This window comes from Tachyglossus aculeatus, chromosome 26 (genome assembly GCF_015852505.1).
Source record: "Tachyglossus aculeatus isolate mTacAcu1 chromosome 26, mTacAcu1.pri, whole genome shotgun sequence".
Lineage (NCBI taxonomy): Eukaryota > Metazoa > Chordata > Mammalia > Monotremata > Tachyglossidae > Tachyglossus > Tachyglossus aculeatus.
The window spans coordinates 2,310,138-2,328,769 of record NC_052091.1 but is presented as its reverse complement, the minus strand read 5'-3'; the positions used below and the strand labels follow the sequence as shown (position 1 = coordinate 2,328,769).

Below are 18,632 nucleotides of genomic sequence, written 5' to 3'. Positions count from 1 at the left end.
TGTTATGTCTGGTTCTGTTCTCTGTCTCCCCCTTTTAGACTGTGAGCCCACTGTTGGGTAGGGACTGTCTCTATGTGTTGCCAATTTGTACTTCCCAAGCGCTTAGTACAGTGCTCTGCACATAGTAAGCGCTCAATAAATACGATTGATTGATTGATTGATTGACTCAGAGGGACTTGGGTTCTCATCCCGGCTCTGCCGTTGGTCTGCTGAGAGACCTTGGGTAAGTCACTTCGCTTCTCTGGGCCTCAGGTCCCTCGTCTGTAAAATGGCGATTCAGACTGCGAGCCCCTGGGACAGCGTCTGTGTGAACCTAATCAGCTCGTATCTACCCCAGCACTTAGTACAGTGCCTGGCCCATAGTAAGCACTTAATACATACCCCAATTATTAATTATTATTATGACGACGGCGATGATGATCCCTGCTCTCGAGGAGCTCACGGTTTAACGACAGATGAGGATGTACACCTTAAAAAAAAAAAAGAGGGGGACATGAAGTGCCAGGGGTATGGGGGTGCGGAAGAGGAGGTATCCCCTCAGGTCCAGACCATGTAAGCTCCCTGGGTATGTGGTGGAGGAAGAGGAGGAAAAGGCAGGGCCCCTGAAATTCCAGGAAGGGGAAACCCCCCCGCCCTGCCCAGCCCCTCTGGGGCCCTCCCTGCTTAGAGTCAAAAACAGCCATCTCCCCCGACTGCTATAAAAGGTGCCCAGACAGTGCCCAGTGGGCATCTGGATGGAGATGGAGTCTGCAACGCTGCTGCTGCTGCTGATGATGATGATGATGGCACTTCTGGGGTGGGGTCTGCGGGGCCGAGGGGGTCCTGATGGCCTGCCCCCGGGCCCGCTGCCCCTGCCCCTCCTGGGGAATCTGCTGCAGCTGGACCCCACCCGCCTCTACCAATCTCTGATTAAGGTGAGGAGGCAGCGGGCGGGGGTCCGCAGACCCGGCTCTAATAGTGGTGGTGGTATTTGTTAAGCGCTTACTATGTGCCAGGCACTGTACTAAGCGCCGGGGTGGATACAAGCAAATCGGATGGGACACAGTCCCTGTCCCACATGGGGCTCACAGTCTTAATCCTCATTTTCCAGAGGAGGGAACTGAGGCCTAGGGAAGGGAAGTGACTCTCCCAGGGTCACACAGCAGACAAGGGGCAGAGCCGGGGTTAGAACCCAGGTCCTTGTGACTCCAGGCCTGTGCTCTATAATAATAATAATAATAATAATAATAATAATAATAGTTCTTGTTAAGTGCTTACTATCTGCCAAGCACTTTTCTAAGCGCTAGGGTGGATACAAGATAATCAGGTCAGACACAGTCCCTGTTTCAGCAGCATGGCTCGGTGAAAAGAGCCCGGGCTTTGGAGTCAGAGCTCAGGGGTTCAAATCCCGGCTCCGCCAGTTGTCAGCTGTGTGACTTTGGGCAAGTCACTTAACTTCTCTGTGCCTCAGTTACCTCTTCTGGAAAATGGGGATTAAGACTGTGAGCCCCGCCGTGGGACAACCTGATCACCGTGTAACCTCCCCGGCACTTAGAACAGTGCTTTGCCCGTAGTAAGTGCTTAATAAAAATGCCATTATTAATTATTATTATCCCTATTTTACAGATGAAATAACTGAGGCACAAAGAAGTGAAGTGACTTAGCCAAGGGTCACAGAACAGACTAGGGGCAGAACCAGGATTAGAACCCAGGTCCTTCTGACTCCCAAGCCCAGGTTTGATCCACTAGGTCGAGCTGCCTAGAGGGGCTGGATGCCAGGTGGCTGTGGGGGGGCACTTGACTTTGATTCTTCATCCAGTGCTCTGCCTGCTGTGTGACTTTGAGCAAGTCACTTTACTTCTCTGGGCCTCAGTTCCCTCATCTGTAAAATGGGGATTGAGACTATGAGCCCCCCACATGAGACAGGGACTGCGTCCAACCCAAGTTGTTTGTATTCACCTCAGCCCTTAGCACAGTGCTTAACACGTGGACGTGCTTAACAGATACCAAAATTATTATTATTTATTATTATTAAGCGCTCAATAAGGTAGGGAACACGTCTGGTGCATTGTACTCGCCCAAACACTTAGTCCAGTGCTCTGCACACATTCATTCATCCATTCAATCGTGTTTATTGAGTGCTTACTGTGTGCAAAGCACTATGGCTCAGTGGAAAGAGCCCGGGCTTTGGAGTCGGAGGACATGGGTTCGAATGCCGGCTCTGCCAATTGTCAGCTGTGTGACTTTGGGCAAGTCACTGAACTTCTCTGGGCCTCAGTTACCTCATCTGTAAAATGGGGATGAAGACTGTGAGCCCCACGTGGGACAACCTGATCACCTCGTATCCCCCCCAGCGCTTAGAACAGTGCTTTGCACATAGTAAGCGCTTAATAAATGCCATTATTATTATTATTATACTAAACGTTTAAGCACAGTCAGCACCTAATAAATATGACTGGATGAAAGAATAAATCTGATTGATCGATAGACTGATTGACTTATTGATTGCTTCTCCCCGGCTTGGCGCCGGCCCAGCTGGGCAACCAGTTTGGGCCCGTGTTCACCGTGTACCTGGGGCCCCGGCCCTGCGTCGTACTGAACGGCTACGAGGCTGTGAGAGACGCCCTGGTGCTGCAAGGAGACCAGTTCAGTGGCCGCGGGGACCTGCCCGTCTTCAACCGCTTCACCCGGGGAAACGGTGAGCACTGGCTACCTTGGGCGGCTACCTCATCCCCCCGCCGCGCCCCCTCTCCCTCCAATCCTGTGCCCACCTCCCCTCTTCAGGAATGTGTCCGTTGTTATACTATACTCTCCCAAGCGCCTAGTACAGTGCTCTGCACTCTTCGCCAGCCTCCAACCCGCTAGGACAATGCCATATTCATTCACTCACTCAATCGGATTAAAACTGGGAGCCCCACGAGGGACAACCTGATCACCTTGTAACCTCCCTGGTGCTTAGAACAGTGCTTTGCACATAGTAAGTGCTTAAAAAATGCCATTATTAATTAATTAATTAATCCAGTTGGACTGAATCCCTCTCCCATGTGGGGCTCACAGTCTTAATCGGCATGTCTGAAGCAGCATGGCGTAGTGGACAAAGCCCCAGCCTGGGAGTCAGAGGCTGTGGGTTCTAATCCCGGCTCCGTCACTTGTCTGCTGTGTGACCTTGGGCAAATCGCTTCACTTCTCCATGCCTCAGTTCCCTCATCTGTAAAACGGGGATTAAATTCTACTCCCTCCTCTTACTTCAACTGTGAGCCCCACCTGGGACGGGGATGATGTTGTATCTGCACGAGGGCTTAGTGCAGTGCTTGGCACAGAGTAAGCGCTTTACAAGAACCATAATTAGTAGTATTTCATCATCATCATTATATTATTACTAATAATAATTATGATCTGCTCAGTTATTTATAGAGCTGAAAATATTTCTGTTTTCTCCCCCATTAGAGTGTAACCTCCCTGTAGGCAGGGAATGAATCACTCACGACTCTGTACTTTCTAATTCTCTAACACAGAGTACCACACCAAGTAGACATTCAATAAATGCTGCTGCTACTACTACTAACTGTGGCATTTGTTAATGCCACAAATGCTAACAAATGCCAGCAATTTGTTGTTAATGCCAACAAATCAGGTTGGACACAGACCCCGTCCCATGTGGGCTCACTGTCTTGATCCCCATTTAACAGATGAGATAACTGAGGCACGGAGAAGTGAAGTGACTTGCCCAAGATCCCACAGGAGAAAAGCGGTGGACCTGGGATTAGAACCCAGGTTCTTCTGACAACCAGTCTCATGTTCTGTCTGCTTATTATTATTATTACTGCTGGGTAGGGACTGTCTCTATATGTTGCCAATTTGTACTTCCCAAGCGCTTAATACAGTGCTCTGCACACAGTAAGCACTCAATAAATACGGTTGAAAGAATGAATGAATTTTGAAGAAAGCACAAGACAAAGGCCTAGAAATATATACAAATATTTTCATATTTATATTCATGTCTGTCTCCCTCTCTGTACTCTAGGCTCATTACGGGCAGGGAACTTGTCTGCTAATTCTGCTTAATTCATTTTTAACTGTGAGCCCACTGTTGGGTAGGGACTGTCTCTATATGTTGCCGACTTGTACTTCCCAAGCACTTAGTACAGTGCTCTGCACACAGAAAGCGCTCAATAAATACGATTGATTGATTGATTTCATAGCATTTATTGAGCGCTTACTGTGTGCAGAGCACTGTACTACATATTGTACTCTCCCACGTGCTTAGTTCAGTGCTAGGCGCATAGTAAGCACTCAAAAAATATCATCGACTGATTGAGAGCAGGGAACACATTTATCGACCCTTTTATAGTGTACTCTTCCAAGCACTTAGTACAGTGCTCTTCAAGCAGTAAGCACTTAGTAAACACCATTAATTGATGATTGATTGGAATAGAACAATTCTGCTGCTTCCTACCACCCCCAACCTCTGCCCAATGGTCAGTCAATCGTATTTATCGAGCGTGCTTCCTGTGTGCAGAACGCTTGGGAGAATACAATCTAATGGACACATTCCTAGCCCACAACGAGCTTACTATCTAGAGGGGAAGATGGACAGTAGTAAAAATATGTAAATAAAGTCTCTAAGCGGCCCCTCCTCTCCACGCTCTCCCACCTCCCCAGCCCTGATTCCAGTCTTCCCATGGACCCATTGTGCCACTCTCAGGTTGGCATCCCTGGGTTCCGCTCCGCTCCTCTCCTGCTGTGTCCTCTGACTCTCTCCAAGTCCCACTCCTTGGGGTCCCCTCTCCCCTTCCCCCCACCACCCCGCCGCCCCCGGCCCCTGCTTTCCCCTCCCCTGCCCTCTCTGCCCACCTCAGGCATCGCCTTTTCCAATGGGGAGAAGTGGCGGGTGTTGCGCTCCTTCGCCCTGATGTCCCTGAAGAACTTCGGGCTGGGCCAGCGGAGCATCGAGGCCCGGATCCAAGAGGAGGCCAGCTGCCTCGGGCAGGAGCTGGCCAAGACGGACGGTGAGAGGGGTCCGCACACCAGCCCCACCCGCCTAACCCTGGGCCCACACGTCCCTGCCTCATGGCTCAAACTGGGCCCAAACACGGCATCTCATAGCTCACCATGGACACATACATCCCCGCCTCACGGCTCACCCCAGACACACACGCCTGCTTCTTGACCAGGTCTCCCGCCTACCTATTCGGGCCCCCAAGTTGCCCGTTCTCGCTCCACACTATTAACCCTGCCCTGCCACCACCTCACGGCCGATCTCGGGCAGCCCTGCCTCCACCTCGCAGCCGGTCCCCGGAGCCCTCAGAGCCTCACGCTGCCTCCCTCCCCGCCCCCCAATTCCCACCCCCCGACCTGCGGCCCAGGCGCTCCCTTCGACCCCCAGGACCTGATCTGCAATGCCGTCTCCAACATCATCTGCGCCGTGGTGTTCGGTCAGCGCTACGGCTACGACGACAGCGACTTCCTCACCCTCCTGGGCTTGTTCAACGACAACTTTCGCCTCATGAGCTCCCGCTGTGGAGAGGTGAGGGGAGGTGGGCACGGGGGGCTGGGGGGGCTGCCAAAGAAACATCACGGCCTAGGGGAGAGAGTCCGGGCCTGGAAATCGGAAGGACCGGGGTTCAAATCTCCGCTCCGCCTCTTGTCTGCTGCGTGACCTTGGGGAAATCACTTCACTTCTCCGGGCCTCAGTTCCCTCATCTGGAAAGTGGGGATTAAGAATAGGAACCCCACTTGGGACGTGGATTGTGTCCGACTTGATTAGCTTTTATCTACCCCATTACTTAGTTCAGGGCCTGGCACATAGTAAGCACTTGACACAAATACCATTTTAAAACAAACAAACGCCCAGCTTCCCTAGGGGTAGAGGGAGCATTCCGGGCCGGGAATGCATTCCGATGGGTAGAGGGAGCATTCCGGGCCTGGAATGCATTCCGATGGGTAGAGGGAGCATTCCGGGCCACCGATGGGCATCAATCATTCAATCAATCATACTCATTGAGCATTTCCTGTGTGCAAGACCACTGTACCAAGCGCTTGGGAGTGTATACTCTAACAATATAACGGACGCGGTCTCTGCCCACGTGGAGCTTAGTCTAGAGGGGAAGAGAGACATTAACAGAAATAAATTACAGGCACAGACTAGAAGGGGTGGATGAATAAATATGTACATATTTATTACTCTATTTATTTATTTATTTTATTTGTGCATATCTATTCTATTTATTTTATTTTCTTAGTATGTTTGGTTTTGTTCTCTGTCTCCCCCTTTTAGACTGTGAGCCCACTGTTGGGTAGGGACTGTCTCTATATGTTGGCAATTTGTACTTCCCAAGCGCTTAGTACAGTGCTCTGCACATAGTAAGCGCTCAATAAATATGATTGATGATGATGATGATAAAGGGAGCAAATCAGGGAGACACAGGAGTGGGAGACAAAAGGAGGGCTTAGTCAGGGAAGGCCTCTTGGAGGAGGTGTGCCTCCAATAAGGCTGTGAAGGTGGGGAAAGTGGTGGTCTGTCAGACATGAAGAGGGAGCAGAAGTAGCAAGGTGCAGTGAATAGAACAAGGGACTGGGAGCCAGAAGGTCACGGGTTCTAATCCCAGCTCTGCCACTTATCTGCTGTGTGACCTTGGACGAGTCACTTTACCTCTGTCCCTCGGTTAACTCGTCTGTAAAATGGGGATTGAGACTGTGAGCCCTATATGGGACAGGGACTCTGTCCAACCCGATTTGCTTGTATCCACCCCAGGGCTTAGTACAGTGCCTGGAACATAGTAAGTGCTTAACAAATATTTTTATTCTGATTTCTAGACCGTGAGCCCGCTGTTGGGTAGGGACCGTCTCTATATGTTGCCAATTTGTACTTCCCAAGCGCTTAGTACAGTGCTCTGCACACAGTAAGCGCTCAATAAATACGATTGAATGAACCAATGAATGTTTTTGACACCTGTCTACTTGTCTTGTTGTCTGTCTCCCCCTTCTAGACTGTGAGCCCGTTGTCGGGTAGGGACCGTCTCTATACGTTACCAACTTATACTTCCCAAGCGTTTATTATGGTGCTCTTGAGAAGCAGCATGGCTCAGTGGAAAGAGCCCGGGCTTTGGAATCAGAGGTCATGGGTTCAAATCCCGGCTCTACAGATTGTCAGCTGTGTAACTTTGGGCAAGTCACTTAACTTCTCTGTGCCTCAGGTACCTCATCTGTAAAATGGGGATTAAGACTGTGAGCCCCCTGTGGGACAAAACCTGATCACCCTGTAGCCTCCTCAGTGCTTCGAACAGTGCTTTGCACATAGTAAGCGCTTAATAAATACCATCACAGTAAGCGCTCAATAAATACAATTGAATGACTGAATGAATGAACAAACACCATCATTATCATTATTATTACGGTGGGATAGGGCATGGACGAGAGGGCATGCAGGTTGCTTTGGAGAAGCAGCGTGGCTCAGTGGAAAGAGCACGGGCTTTGGAGTCAGAGGTCAGGGGTTCGAATCCCGGCCCCGCCACAGGTCTGCTGTCTACATCTCTGCCCCTGCTCTCTCCCCCTCCCTCCAGGCTCGCATCTCCTCCTGCCTTCAGGACATCTCCATCTGGATGTCCGCCCGCCACCTAAAGCTCAACATGTCGAAGACTGAGCTCCTTGTCTTCCCTCCCAAACCTTGTCCTCTCCCTGACTTTCCCATCTCTGTTGACGGCACTACCATCCTTCCCGTCTCACAAGCCCGCAACCTTGGTGTCATCCTCGACTCCGCTCTCTCATTCACCCCTCACATCCAAGCCGTCACCAAAACCTGCCGGTCTCAGCTCCGCAACATTGCCAAGATCCGCCCTTTCCTCTCCATCCAAACTGCTACCCTGCTCATTCAAGCTCTCATCCTATCCCGTCTGGACTACTGCACCAGCCTTCTCTCTGATCTCCCATCCTCGTGTCTCTCTCCACTTCAATCCATACTTCATGCTGCTGCCCGGATTATCTTTGTCCAGAAACGCTCTGAGCATATTACTCCCCTCCTCAAAAATCTCCAGTGGCTACCAATCAATCTGCGCATCAGGCAGAAACTCCTCACCCTGGGCTTCAAGGCTGTCCATCCCCTCGCCCCCTCCTACCTCCCCTCCCTTCTCTCCTTCTACTGCCCAGCCCGCAACCTCCGCTCCTCCACTGCTAATCTCCTCACTGTACCTCGTTCTCGCCTGTCCCGCCGTCGACCCCCGGCCCACGTCATCCCCCGGGCCTGGAATGCCCTCCCTCTGCCCCTCCGCCAAGCTAGCTCTCTTCCTCCCTTCAAGGCCCTGCTGAGAGCTCACCTCCTCCAGGAGGCCTTCCCACACTGAGCCCCTTCCTTCCTCTCCCCCTCGTCCCCCTCTCCATCCCCCCATCTTACCTCCTTCCCTTCCCCACAGCACCTGTATATATGGTTGTACATATTTATTACTCTATTTATTTATTTATTTATTTTACTTGTACATTTCTTTCCTATTTATTTTATTTTGTTGGTATGTTTGGTTCTGTTCTCTGTCTCCCCCTTTTAGACTGTGAGCCCACTGTTGGGTAGGGACTGTCTCTATGTGTTGCCAATTTGTACTTCCCAAGCGCTTAGTACAGTGCTCTGCACATAGTAAGCGCTCAATAAATACGATTGATTGATTGATTGATTGATTGATTGCTGTGTGACCTTGGGCAAGTCACTTAACTTCTCTGAGCCTCAGTTACCTCACCTGGAAAACGGGGATTAAATCCGTGAGCCCCACGAGGGACAACCTGATCACCTTGTAACCTCCCCAGCGCTTAGAACAGTGCTTTGCACATAGTAAGCGCTTAATAAATGCCATTATTATTATTATTATTCTCTGAGCCTCAGTTACCTCATCTGTAAAATGGGGATTGACTGTGAGCCCCACGTGGGACAACTTAATCGCCTTGTATCCTCCCCAGCGCTTAGAACAGTGCTCTGCACATAGTAAGCACTTAGCAAATGCCCTCATTATTATTATTATTTGGGCACAGGATGGTTGCCCAGGGCCAGAGCAGCATTAGAGGGGCCTCCTCCAGGAGGCCTTCCCAGACTGAGCCCCTTCCTTCCTCTCCCCCTCGTCCCCCTCTCCATCCCCCCATCTTACCTCCTTCCCTTCCCCACAGCACCTGTATATATGTATATATGGTTGTACATATTTATTACTCTTTATTTATTTATTTTACTTGTACATTTCTATCCTATTTTATTTTGTTGGTATGTTTGGTTCTGTTCTCTGTCTCCCCCTTTTAGACTGTGAGCCCACTGTTTGGGTAGGGACTGTCTCTATGTGTTGCCAATCTGTACTTCCCAAGCGCTTAGTACAGTGCTCTGCACATAGTAAGCGCTCAATAAATACGATTGATTGATTGATTGATTGATTAGAGGGACTTGTGCCCCCGGGCACTCCCTCTGCCACCACCCACACCTGTATTACAGGCCCGTAACACCCCTGCCCCCTCACTATCCAGCTGTACAACATCTTCCCGGACCTGATGGACCTGCTCCCCGGCCCCCACCGGCGCATCTTCTCCAACTTCGAGAAGTTGAGGGTCTTCATCTCCGAGAGGGTCCGGCAGCACCGGGAGACCCGGCAGCCCGGACAGCCCCGCGACTTCATCGACTGCTTCCTCGACCAGATGGACAAGGTCTGGCTTGGTGACCTCCTCAGCCACCACACCCCGCCTCCCCAGGGTGCAGAGGGGTGGCAAAAGGGGTCCCTGGGGGTCCCACCCCCTCCCACCACCCTCGGGGGCACAAACCAAGTTGATGATGACGATAATCGTATTTGTTAAGCGCTTACTCTGTGCCGAGCACTGTTCTAAGCACCGGGAGGGACACAAGGTAACGCGGTTGTCCCACATGGGGCAGGTGAGGTCACTGAGGCACAGAGAAGTGAAGCGTGCCCAAAGTCACACGGCTGATAAGTGGCGGAGTCGGGATCACGAGAAGCAGCGTGGCTCAGTGGAAAGAGCCCGGGCTTTGGAGTCAGAGGTCATGGGTTCTAATCCCGACTCTGCCACATGTCTGCTGTGTGATCTTGGGCAAGTCACTTAACTTCTCTGGGCCTAAGTTACCTCATCTGTAAAATGGGGATGAAGACTGTGAGCCCCACGTGGGACAACCTGATCACCCTGTATCCTCCTCAGCGCTTAGAACAGTGCTTTGCACATAGTAAGCGCTCAACAAATGCCAATTATTATTATTATTATTATTACTTGCCAACTTGTACTTCCCAAGGGCTTAGTACAGTGCTCTGCACACAGTAAGCACTCAATAAATATGATTGATTGATTGATTGATTAGAACCCACGACCTCTGACTCCCAAGCCCGGGCTCTTGCCACTCAGCCACGCTGCTCCTCTATAATGATGGGATTTGTTAAGCGCTTACTATGTGCCAGGCACTGTTCTAAGCGCTGGGGCAGATGCGAGGTAGTCAGGTTGTCCCACATGGGGTTTACGGTCTTAATCCTCATTTTACAGATGAGGTAACTGGGGCCCAGAGAAGTGAAGTGACTTGCCCAAGCTCACATAGCAGATAAGTGGTGGAGCCGGGATTAGAACCCGTGACCTTCTGACTCCCAGGCTCTATCCACTAGGCCATGCTGCTTCCCTTATCTGCTGTGTGACCTTAGGCAAGTCACTTCACTTATCTGGGCCTCAATTCCCTCATCTGGAAAATGGGGATTGAGACCGTGAACCCCATGTGGGACAGGGACTGTGTCCAACCCGATTTACTTTTATACACCCTAGCCCTTATTACAGTGCCTGGCACATAGTAAGTGCTTAATAAATACCATAATTACATCATAATACCTGTTCTCCCTCCTACTTACTGTGAGCCTCATGTGGAACCTGATAACCTTGTACTTCCCAAGCGCTTAGTACAGTGCTCTGCATACAGTAAGTGCTCAATAAATATTACTGAATGAATAATCTTAGAGAAGCAGTGTGGCTCAGTGGATAGAGCCCGAGCTTTGGAGCCAGAGGTCATGGGTTCAAATCCCAGCTCCACCCCTTGTCAGCTGTGTGACTTTGGGCAAGTCACTGAACTTCTCTGTGCCTCAGTTACCTCATCTGTAAAATGAGGATTAAGATTGTGAGCCCCACATAGGACAACCTGATCACCTTGTATCCTCCCCAGTGCTTAGAACAGTGCTTGGCACATAGTAAGCACTTAACAAATGCCATCACTATTATTATTATTAATAATAATAATAATGACAATTATTATTAATCTTGCATCCGGCCCTTCTAGACTGTGAGCCCACTGTTGGGTAGGGACTGTCTCTATATGTTGCCAACTTGTACTTCCCAAGCGCTTAGTGCAGTTTTCTGCACACAGTAAGCGCTCAATAAATACGATTGATTGATTGATTAGGAAACCGTTTGCCCCACAATCAACCGAACAAACACCGCAGTTATCATCATGATCACGGCTCAGTGGAAAGAGCCCGGGCTTTGGAGTCAGAGGTCATGGGTTCAAATCCCCACTCCGCCACTTGTCAGCTGTGTGACTTTGGGCAAGTCACCTCACTTTGTGCCTCAGTTGCCTCATCTGTAAAATGGGGATTGTGAGCCCCCCCCCGTGGGACAACCAGATCACCTTGTAACCTCCCCAGTGCTTAGAACAGTGCTCTGCACATAGCTAGCGCTTAATAAATGCCATCATTATTATTATTATTCTCGTTGCTGTTGTTACTCTTATTATTCTTCCAGGAGAAGGAGGACCCGCTGACCAACTTCCACTCGGAGACGCTGGTCATGACCACGCACAACCTGTTCTTCGGGGGCACGGAGACCACCAGTACCACCCTACGCTACACCCTGCTGATCCTCCTCAAGTACCCGGATGTGGCAGGTGCGGGCCTGGGGCGGTGCCAGGGTGGGAGGGTGGGGGGTCATTCATTCATTCAATCGTATTTATTGAGCGCTTACTGTGTGCAGAGCACTGTACTAAGCGCTTGGGAAGTCCAAGTCGGCAACATATTGAGACGGTCCCTACCCAACAGCAGGCTCACAGTCTAGAAGGGGGAGACAGGCAACAAAACTAAACATATAAACTAAATAAAATAAACAGAATAAATATGTACAAGTAAAATAATAATAAAGGCATTTATTAAGCTCTTACTATGTGCAAAGCACTGTTCTAAGCGCTGGGGAGGTTACAAGGTGATCAGGTTGTCCCACGGGGGGGGCTCACTGTCTTCATCCCCATTTTACAGATGAGGTAACTGAGGCCCAGAGAAGTCAAGTGACTTGCCCAAAGTCACCCAGCTGACAATTGGCGGAGCCGGGATTAGAACCCGTGACCTCTGACTCCAAAGCCCGGGCTCTTTTCCACTGAGCCACGCTGCTTCTCTAAGTACAAGCTCCGCCACTTGCCAACCGTGTGACCCTGGGCAAGTCGCCTCACTTCTCTGTGCCTGTTACCTCATCTGTAAAATGGGGATTAAGATTGTGAGCCCCACATGGGACAACCTGATCACCTTGTATCCTCCCCAGCGCTTAGAACAGTGCTTTGCACATAGTAAGCGCTTCACAAATACCAAAATTATTATTATTACAAGTAAACTAGAGTAATAAATATGTACAAACATATATATGTATATATATGCTTTGTTGTCCGTCTCCCCCTTCTAGACTGTGAGCCCGCTGTTGGGTAGGGACCATCTCTGTATGTTGCCAACTTGGACTTCCCAAGCGCTTAGTACAGTGCTCTGCACACAGTAATTATTCAGTCACAGAATTATTCATTCAATCGTATTTATTGAGCACTTACTGTGTGCAGAGCACTGTACAAAGCGCTTGGAAAGTCCAAGTTGGCAACATATAGAGACGGACCCTACCCAACAGTGGGCTCACGGTCTAGAAGGGGGAGACAGAGAGGAAAACAAAACATATTAACAGAATAAAATAAATATGTACAAATAAAATAGAGTAATAAATACGTACAAACATATATACAGGTGCTGTGGGGAAGGGAAGGAGGTAAGGCGGGGGGGATGAAGAGGGGGAGGAGGGGGAGAGGAAGGAGGGGGCTGAGTGTGGGAAGGCCTCCTGGAGGAGGTGAGCTCTCAGTAGGGCTTTGAAGGGAGGAAGAGAGCTAGCTTGGTGGATGGGCAGAGGGAGGGCATTCCATATATATATACAGATATATATAGGTGCTGTGGGGATGGCTTAGGCCTTCCCAGACTGAGCCCCTTCCTTCCTCTCCCCCTCGTCCCCCTCTCCATCCCCCCATCTTACCTCCTTCCCTTCCCCACAGCACCTGCATATATGTATATATGTTTGCACATATTTATTACTCTATTTATTTATTTATTTATTTTACTTGTACCTATCTATTCTATTTATTTTATTTTGTTAGTATGTTTGGTTTTGTTCTCTGTCTCCCCCTCCTAGACTGTGAGCCCACTGTTGGGTAGGGACTGTCTCTATATGTTGCCAGCTTGTACTTCCCAAGCGCTTAGTCCAGTGCCCTGCACACAGTAAGCGCTCAATAAATACGACTGAATGAATGAATGTATGATGGGGAGGGGGCTCAGCCTGGGTCGGAAGGGACGGGGGCATCCGGACCCAGCTTTTAAAGGACTGGCACGCGGGTTCCCGGGGGCAGAGCGGGTGTACGCGGAGATCGACGAGGTGATGGGGCGCAGCGGGGCTCCGTGCCTGGCCCATCGCGTCCGGATGCCCTACACCAACGCCGTCCTACACGAAGCCCAACGCTTCATCACCGTCCTGCCCACAGGCCTGCCCCGCGCCGTCACCCAAGACACCCGCTTCCGCGGCTACCTCCTGCCCAAGGTGCCCAGGGCCGCCCCCTCCACCCTCCCTGCCGGGCTCTCATTGGGATAATAATAATAATGTTGCTATTTATTAAGCGCTTCCTATGTGCCAAGCACTGTTCTAAGCACTGGGGTAGATACAAGGTGATCAGGTTGTCCCACGTGGGGCTCCCAGTCTTCCTTCCCGTTTTACAGAGGAAGGAACTGAGGCCCAGAGAAGTGAAGCGACTTGCCCGAAGTCGCACAGCTGACAAGTGGCAGAAGTCGGGATTTGAACCCATGACCTCTGACTCCAAAGCCCGGGCTCTTTCCACTGAGCCACGCTGCTACCCCGTGGCTCAGTGGATGGACCTCCGCTCTGATTGGCTGCGGCTCTGGCGGGCTCGGGCTGGCGAGCTCTGATTGGCTGAGGCTCTGGCGGGCTCGGGCTGGCGAGCTCTGATTGGCTGAGGCTCTGGCGGGCTCGGGCTGGCGAGCTCTGATTGGCTGAGGCAGAGCCCGGCGGGCTCTGATGGGCTGCCGCTCTCATTGGCTGCAACGCCGGCTCGAGCGGACTGGGATTGGCTAATGCTCTGGCGGGCTCCGGCTCTGATTGGCTGTGACTCTGGCGGCGGCTCTAACCAGCTCTGATTGGCTGAGGCTCTGATTGGCTAATGCTCTGGCGGGCTCTGATTGGCTGTGACTCTGGAGGGATCTGGCATTGGCTCTAACCAGCTCTGATTGGCTGAGGCTCCTCTCTGGGGGGGCCAATAATAATGATGATGGCATTTATTAAGCGATTCCTACGTGCAAAGCACTGTTCTAAGCGTTGGGGAGGTTACTACCCCAGCGCTTAGAACAGTGCTTTGCACGTAGTAAGCGCTTAACAAATGCCATCATTATTATTATTATCATTATTACAAGGTGATCAGGTTGTCCCACAAGGGGGGCTCACAGTCTTAATCCCCATTTGACAGAGGAGGGAACTGAGGCCCAGAGAAGAGAAGTGACTCACCCAAAGTCACACAGCTGACAATTGGCGGAGTCGGGATTTGAACCCATGACCCCTGACTCCAAAGCCCGGGCTCTTGCCACTGAGCCACGCTACTTGCAGTTCTAAGCAAGTTAATCAGGTTGGACACAGACCCTGTCCCCCTTGGGGCTCACTCTTCATCCCCATTTTCCAGATGAGGGAACTGAGGCCCAGAGAAGTGACTTCGCTAAGGTCGCAAAACAGGTAGCGGGGTCGGAATTAGAACCCAGATCCTCTGGCTCCTGGGCCCGGATGCTTTCCATTAGACCACACTGCTTTTAGACTGTGAGCCCACTGTTGGGTAGGGACTGTCTCTATATGTTGCCAATTTGTACTTCCCAAGCGCTTAGTACAGTGCTCTGCACATAGTAAGCGCTCAATAAATACGATTGATGATGATGATGATGCCCAAGGTGCCCGGTGGCTACCAATTACCTGTGGCTCTGATTGGCTACGAAGATTTTGCGGGGGGAGGCGGGGAGCAAAGCAGGGGACACCAGTCCTGGGTTTCAAACAGGTCCAATCCCACAGATGCTCCTTCTCAGCCCCCATCTTGTGGTGACCATCCCCGCCCTCACATCACGTTGCCGACTTGTACTTCCCAAGCGCTTAGTACAGTGCTCTGCACACAGTAAGTGCTCAATAAATACGATTGAATGAGTGAATTAATGACATCACATCACATACGTTGCCGACTTGTACTTCCCAAACACTTAATCCAGTGCTTTGCACACAGTAAGCGCTCAATAAATATGATTGAATATCACATCACATATGTTGCCAACTTGTACTTCCCAAGCGCTTAGTACAGTGCTCTGCACACAGTAAGTGCTCAGTAAATACGATTGATTGAATTAATTAATGTCACATCACATACGTTGCCAACTTGTACTTCCCAAGCACTTAATCCAGTGCTCTGCACACAGTAAGCGCTCAGTAAATATGATTGAATATCACATCACATATATGTTGCCAACTTGTACTTCCCAAGCGCTTAGTACAGTGCTCTGCACACAGTAAGCACTCAATAAATACGATTGATTGAATTAATTAATGTCACATTACATACGTTGCCGACTTGCACTTCCCAAGCACTTAATCCAGTGCTCTGCACACAGTAAGCGCTCAATAAATACGATTGAATATCACATCACATATATGTTGCCAACTAGTACTTCCCAAGCACTTAGTACAGTGCTCTACACACCGGAAGTGCTCAATAAATACGACTGAATATCACATCACATATACGTTGCCAACTTGTACTTCCCAAGCGCTTAGTACAGTGCTCTACACACCGTAGGTGCTCAATAAATACGATCGACTGAATCACGTGAGTTCTAGGACGGGTTCTAATCCCGGCTCCTCCATATGTCTGCTTGCGACACTGGGCAAGTCACTTAACTTCTCTGAGCCTCAGTGACCTCATCTGTAAAATGGGGATAAAGACCGTGAGCCCCACGTGGGACAATCTGATCACCTTGTATCCCCCAAGCGCTTAGAACAGTGCTTGGCACATAGTAAGCACTTAACAAATGCCAAATTGTGCCCCCCCACAACCCTCACCCATCCTTAGGGCACCAACGTGATCCCGCTGCTGGTCTCCGTCCATCGGGATCCGACCCAGTTCAAGGATCCCGACGCGTTCAACCCGGAAAACTTCCTGGACGAGAAGGGCGCCTTCCGCAACAGCGACGCCTTCATGCCCTTTGCGCCAGGTGGGCCTGGGGGGAAGGGGCGGCGGGGGCAAAACAGGATAATAATAATAATAATAATAACGATGGTATTTGTTAAGTCCTTACCACGTGCCAAGCACTGCGGTAGACACAAGGTAATCAGGTTCTCCCACATGGGACTCACACTCAATCCTCATTTTACAGGCGAGGCAACTGAGGCACAGAGAAGCGAAGCAGCTTGCCCAAGGTCACACAGTCGATAAGCGGCGGAGCCACGATTAGAACCCACGTCCTCTGACTCCCAAGCCCGGGCTCTTGCCACTTAAGCCACGCTGCTTCTCTGAGAATTGTGGTATTTGTTAAGCGCTTACTATGTGCCAGGCGCTATTCTAAGCCCTGGGGTGGACACAACGAAATCAGGTTGGACCCAGCCCCTGCCCCATGTGGATCCCAGTCTCAATCCCCATTTTACAAATGAGGAAACTGAGGGCCGGGGAAGTGACTCAGAGAAGCAGTGTGGCTCAGTGGAAAGAGCACCGGCTTTGGAGTCAGAGGTCAGGGGTTCAAATCCCGGCGCTGCCAATTGTCAGCTGTGTGGCTTTGGGCAAGTCACTTCACTTCTCTGGGCCTCAGTTACCTCATCTGTAAAATGGGGGTTAAGATTGTGAGCCCCCTGTGGGACAACCTGATCCCCTTGTAACCTCCCCAGTGCTTAGAACAGTGCTTTGGACGTAGTAAGCGCTTAATAAATGCCATCGTTATGATTATCCAAAGTCACACAGCAGACGTGTCAGAGGCAGGATTAAAACCCACGACCTGTGACTGGCAGGTCTGTGCTCTGCTCACTACGCCATGCTGCTTCGAGCTACGCCCTGAGCCCATCCCTTGCCCTCGCCTCAACAGCACGAGGAAGGCGGGACTGCTTACTGGGGGCCCCCCCGGGGAAGATCGAGAAGCAGTGGAAAGAGCCCGGGCTTGGGGATCAGAGGTCATGGGTTCTAATCCCAGCTCCGCCACATCATCATCATCATCATCAATCGTATTTATTGAGCGCTTACTGTGTGCAGAGCACTGTACTAAGCGCTTGGGAAGTACAAATTGGCAACATATAGAGACAGTCCCTGCCCAACAGTGGGCTCACAGTCTAAAAGGGGAGTCTAAAAGGGGGTTTAGTCTAAAAGGGCCACATGTCTGCTGTGCGACCTTGGGCAAGTCACTTCACTTCTCTGAGCCTCAGTTCCCTCATCTGTCAAATGGGGATTAAGACTGTGAGCCCCACGTGGGGCAACCTGATCACTTTGTAACCCCCAGCGCTTAGAACAGTGCTCTGCACATAGTAAGCGCTTAACAAATGCCATTCATCAATCGTATTTATTGAGCGCTTACTGTGTGCAGGGCACTGTACTAAGCACTTGGGAAGGACAAGTTGGCAACATATAGAGACAGTCCCTACCCAACAGTGGGCTCACAGTCTAAAAGGGGAGTTTAAAAGGGGGTTTAGTCTAAAAGGGCCACATGTCTGCTGTGCGACCTTGGGCAAGTCACTTCACTTCTCTGAGCCTCAGTTCCCTCATCTGTCAAATGGGGATTAAGCCTGTGAGCCCCACGTGGGGCAACCTGATCACTTTGTATCCCCCAGCGCTTAGAATAGTGCTCTGCACACAGTAAGCGCTTAACAAATGCCATTATTATTATTATGTGGGGTGAGGCAGGGGAGGGGAGACAGGCTGGACCAAACGCCTGGCATCTAAATGCCCATTGTCTGGCCCACAGGGAAGCGCATCTGTCTCGGGGCAGGCCTGGCCCGCATGGAGGTTTTTCTCTTCTTTACCAGCATCCTGCAACGCTTTCGCCTGTGCCCCCTGGTCCCCCCCGACGCCATCGACCTCACCCCGCGGTACACGGGGCTGGGCAACGTGCCCCCACCCTACAAGCTGCGCGTGCTGGCCCGCTGAACCCTTGGCCCGCGCTACCTTGTCCTTGCTTCCACCTCTCACACGGCAAATTCAACATTAATTCACCCGACAGCCCCTGTCCTCCCCTGCTGCTACTTCCCGTGCCCGTGCCGGGACGGGCATCGTGCCTCCCGTTACTAATAAACCCACCGGAATGCAGCCAGAGTCCAGGGTGCCCCCCTCTGAGCCGGGGCGGGGGTCA

At 51.0% G+C, this 18,632-nt stretch overlaps 1 protein-coding gene across 3 annotated transcripts; it reads left to right on the top strand.

The window, feature by feature from the left end:
• Nucleotides 1-701: 701 nt before the first annotated feature.
• LOC119946053 (cytochrome P450 2F2-like) lies at nt 702-18,595 on the top strand. 3 transcript variants are annotated; one of them, XM_038767431.1, is made up of 9 exons: nt 702-914; nt 2,515-2,677; nt 4,839-4,988; nt 5,346-5,506; nt 9,469-9,645; nt 11,719-11,860; nt 13,751-13,806; nt 16,376-16,517; nt 18,249-18,595. In XM_038767431.1, the coding sequence occupies exons 1-9, from the start codon at nt 735-737 to the stop codon at nt 18,428-18,430; spliced, it is 1,353 nt and encodes a 450-aa protein (XP_038623359.1). In that variant the 5' UTR covers nt 702-734; the 3' UTR covers nt 18,431-18,595. The 3 variants fall into 3 exon arrangements, with proteins under 3 accessions (XP_038623359.1, XP_038623357.1, XP_038623356.1); XM_038767429.1 differs by having other exon boundaries at nt 13,619-13,806; nt 18,310-18,595; XM_038767428.1 differs by having other exon boundaries at nt 13,619-13,806.
• The last annotated feature ends 37 nt before the right edge of the window (nt 18,596-18,632 follow it).

Bases quoted from the DNA above. Each gene is read 5' to 3' on its own strand.
- LOC119946053 (XM_038767429.1), top strand. From the start codon at position 735: ATGGAGATGGAGTCTGCAACGCTGCTGCTGCTGCTGATGATGATGATG. The intron at 2,678-4,838 runs GTGAGCACTGGC...TGCCCACCTCAG, and splicing joins CCGCTTCACCCGGGGAAACG to GCATCGCCTTTTCCAATGGG. The intron at 5,507-9,468 runs GTGAGGGGAGGT...CTCACTATCCAG, and splicing joins TGAGCTCCCGCTGTGGAGAG to CTGTACAACATCTTCCCGGA.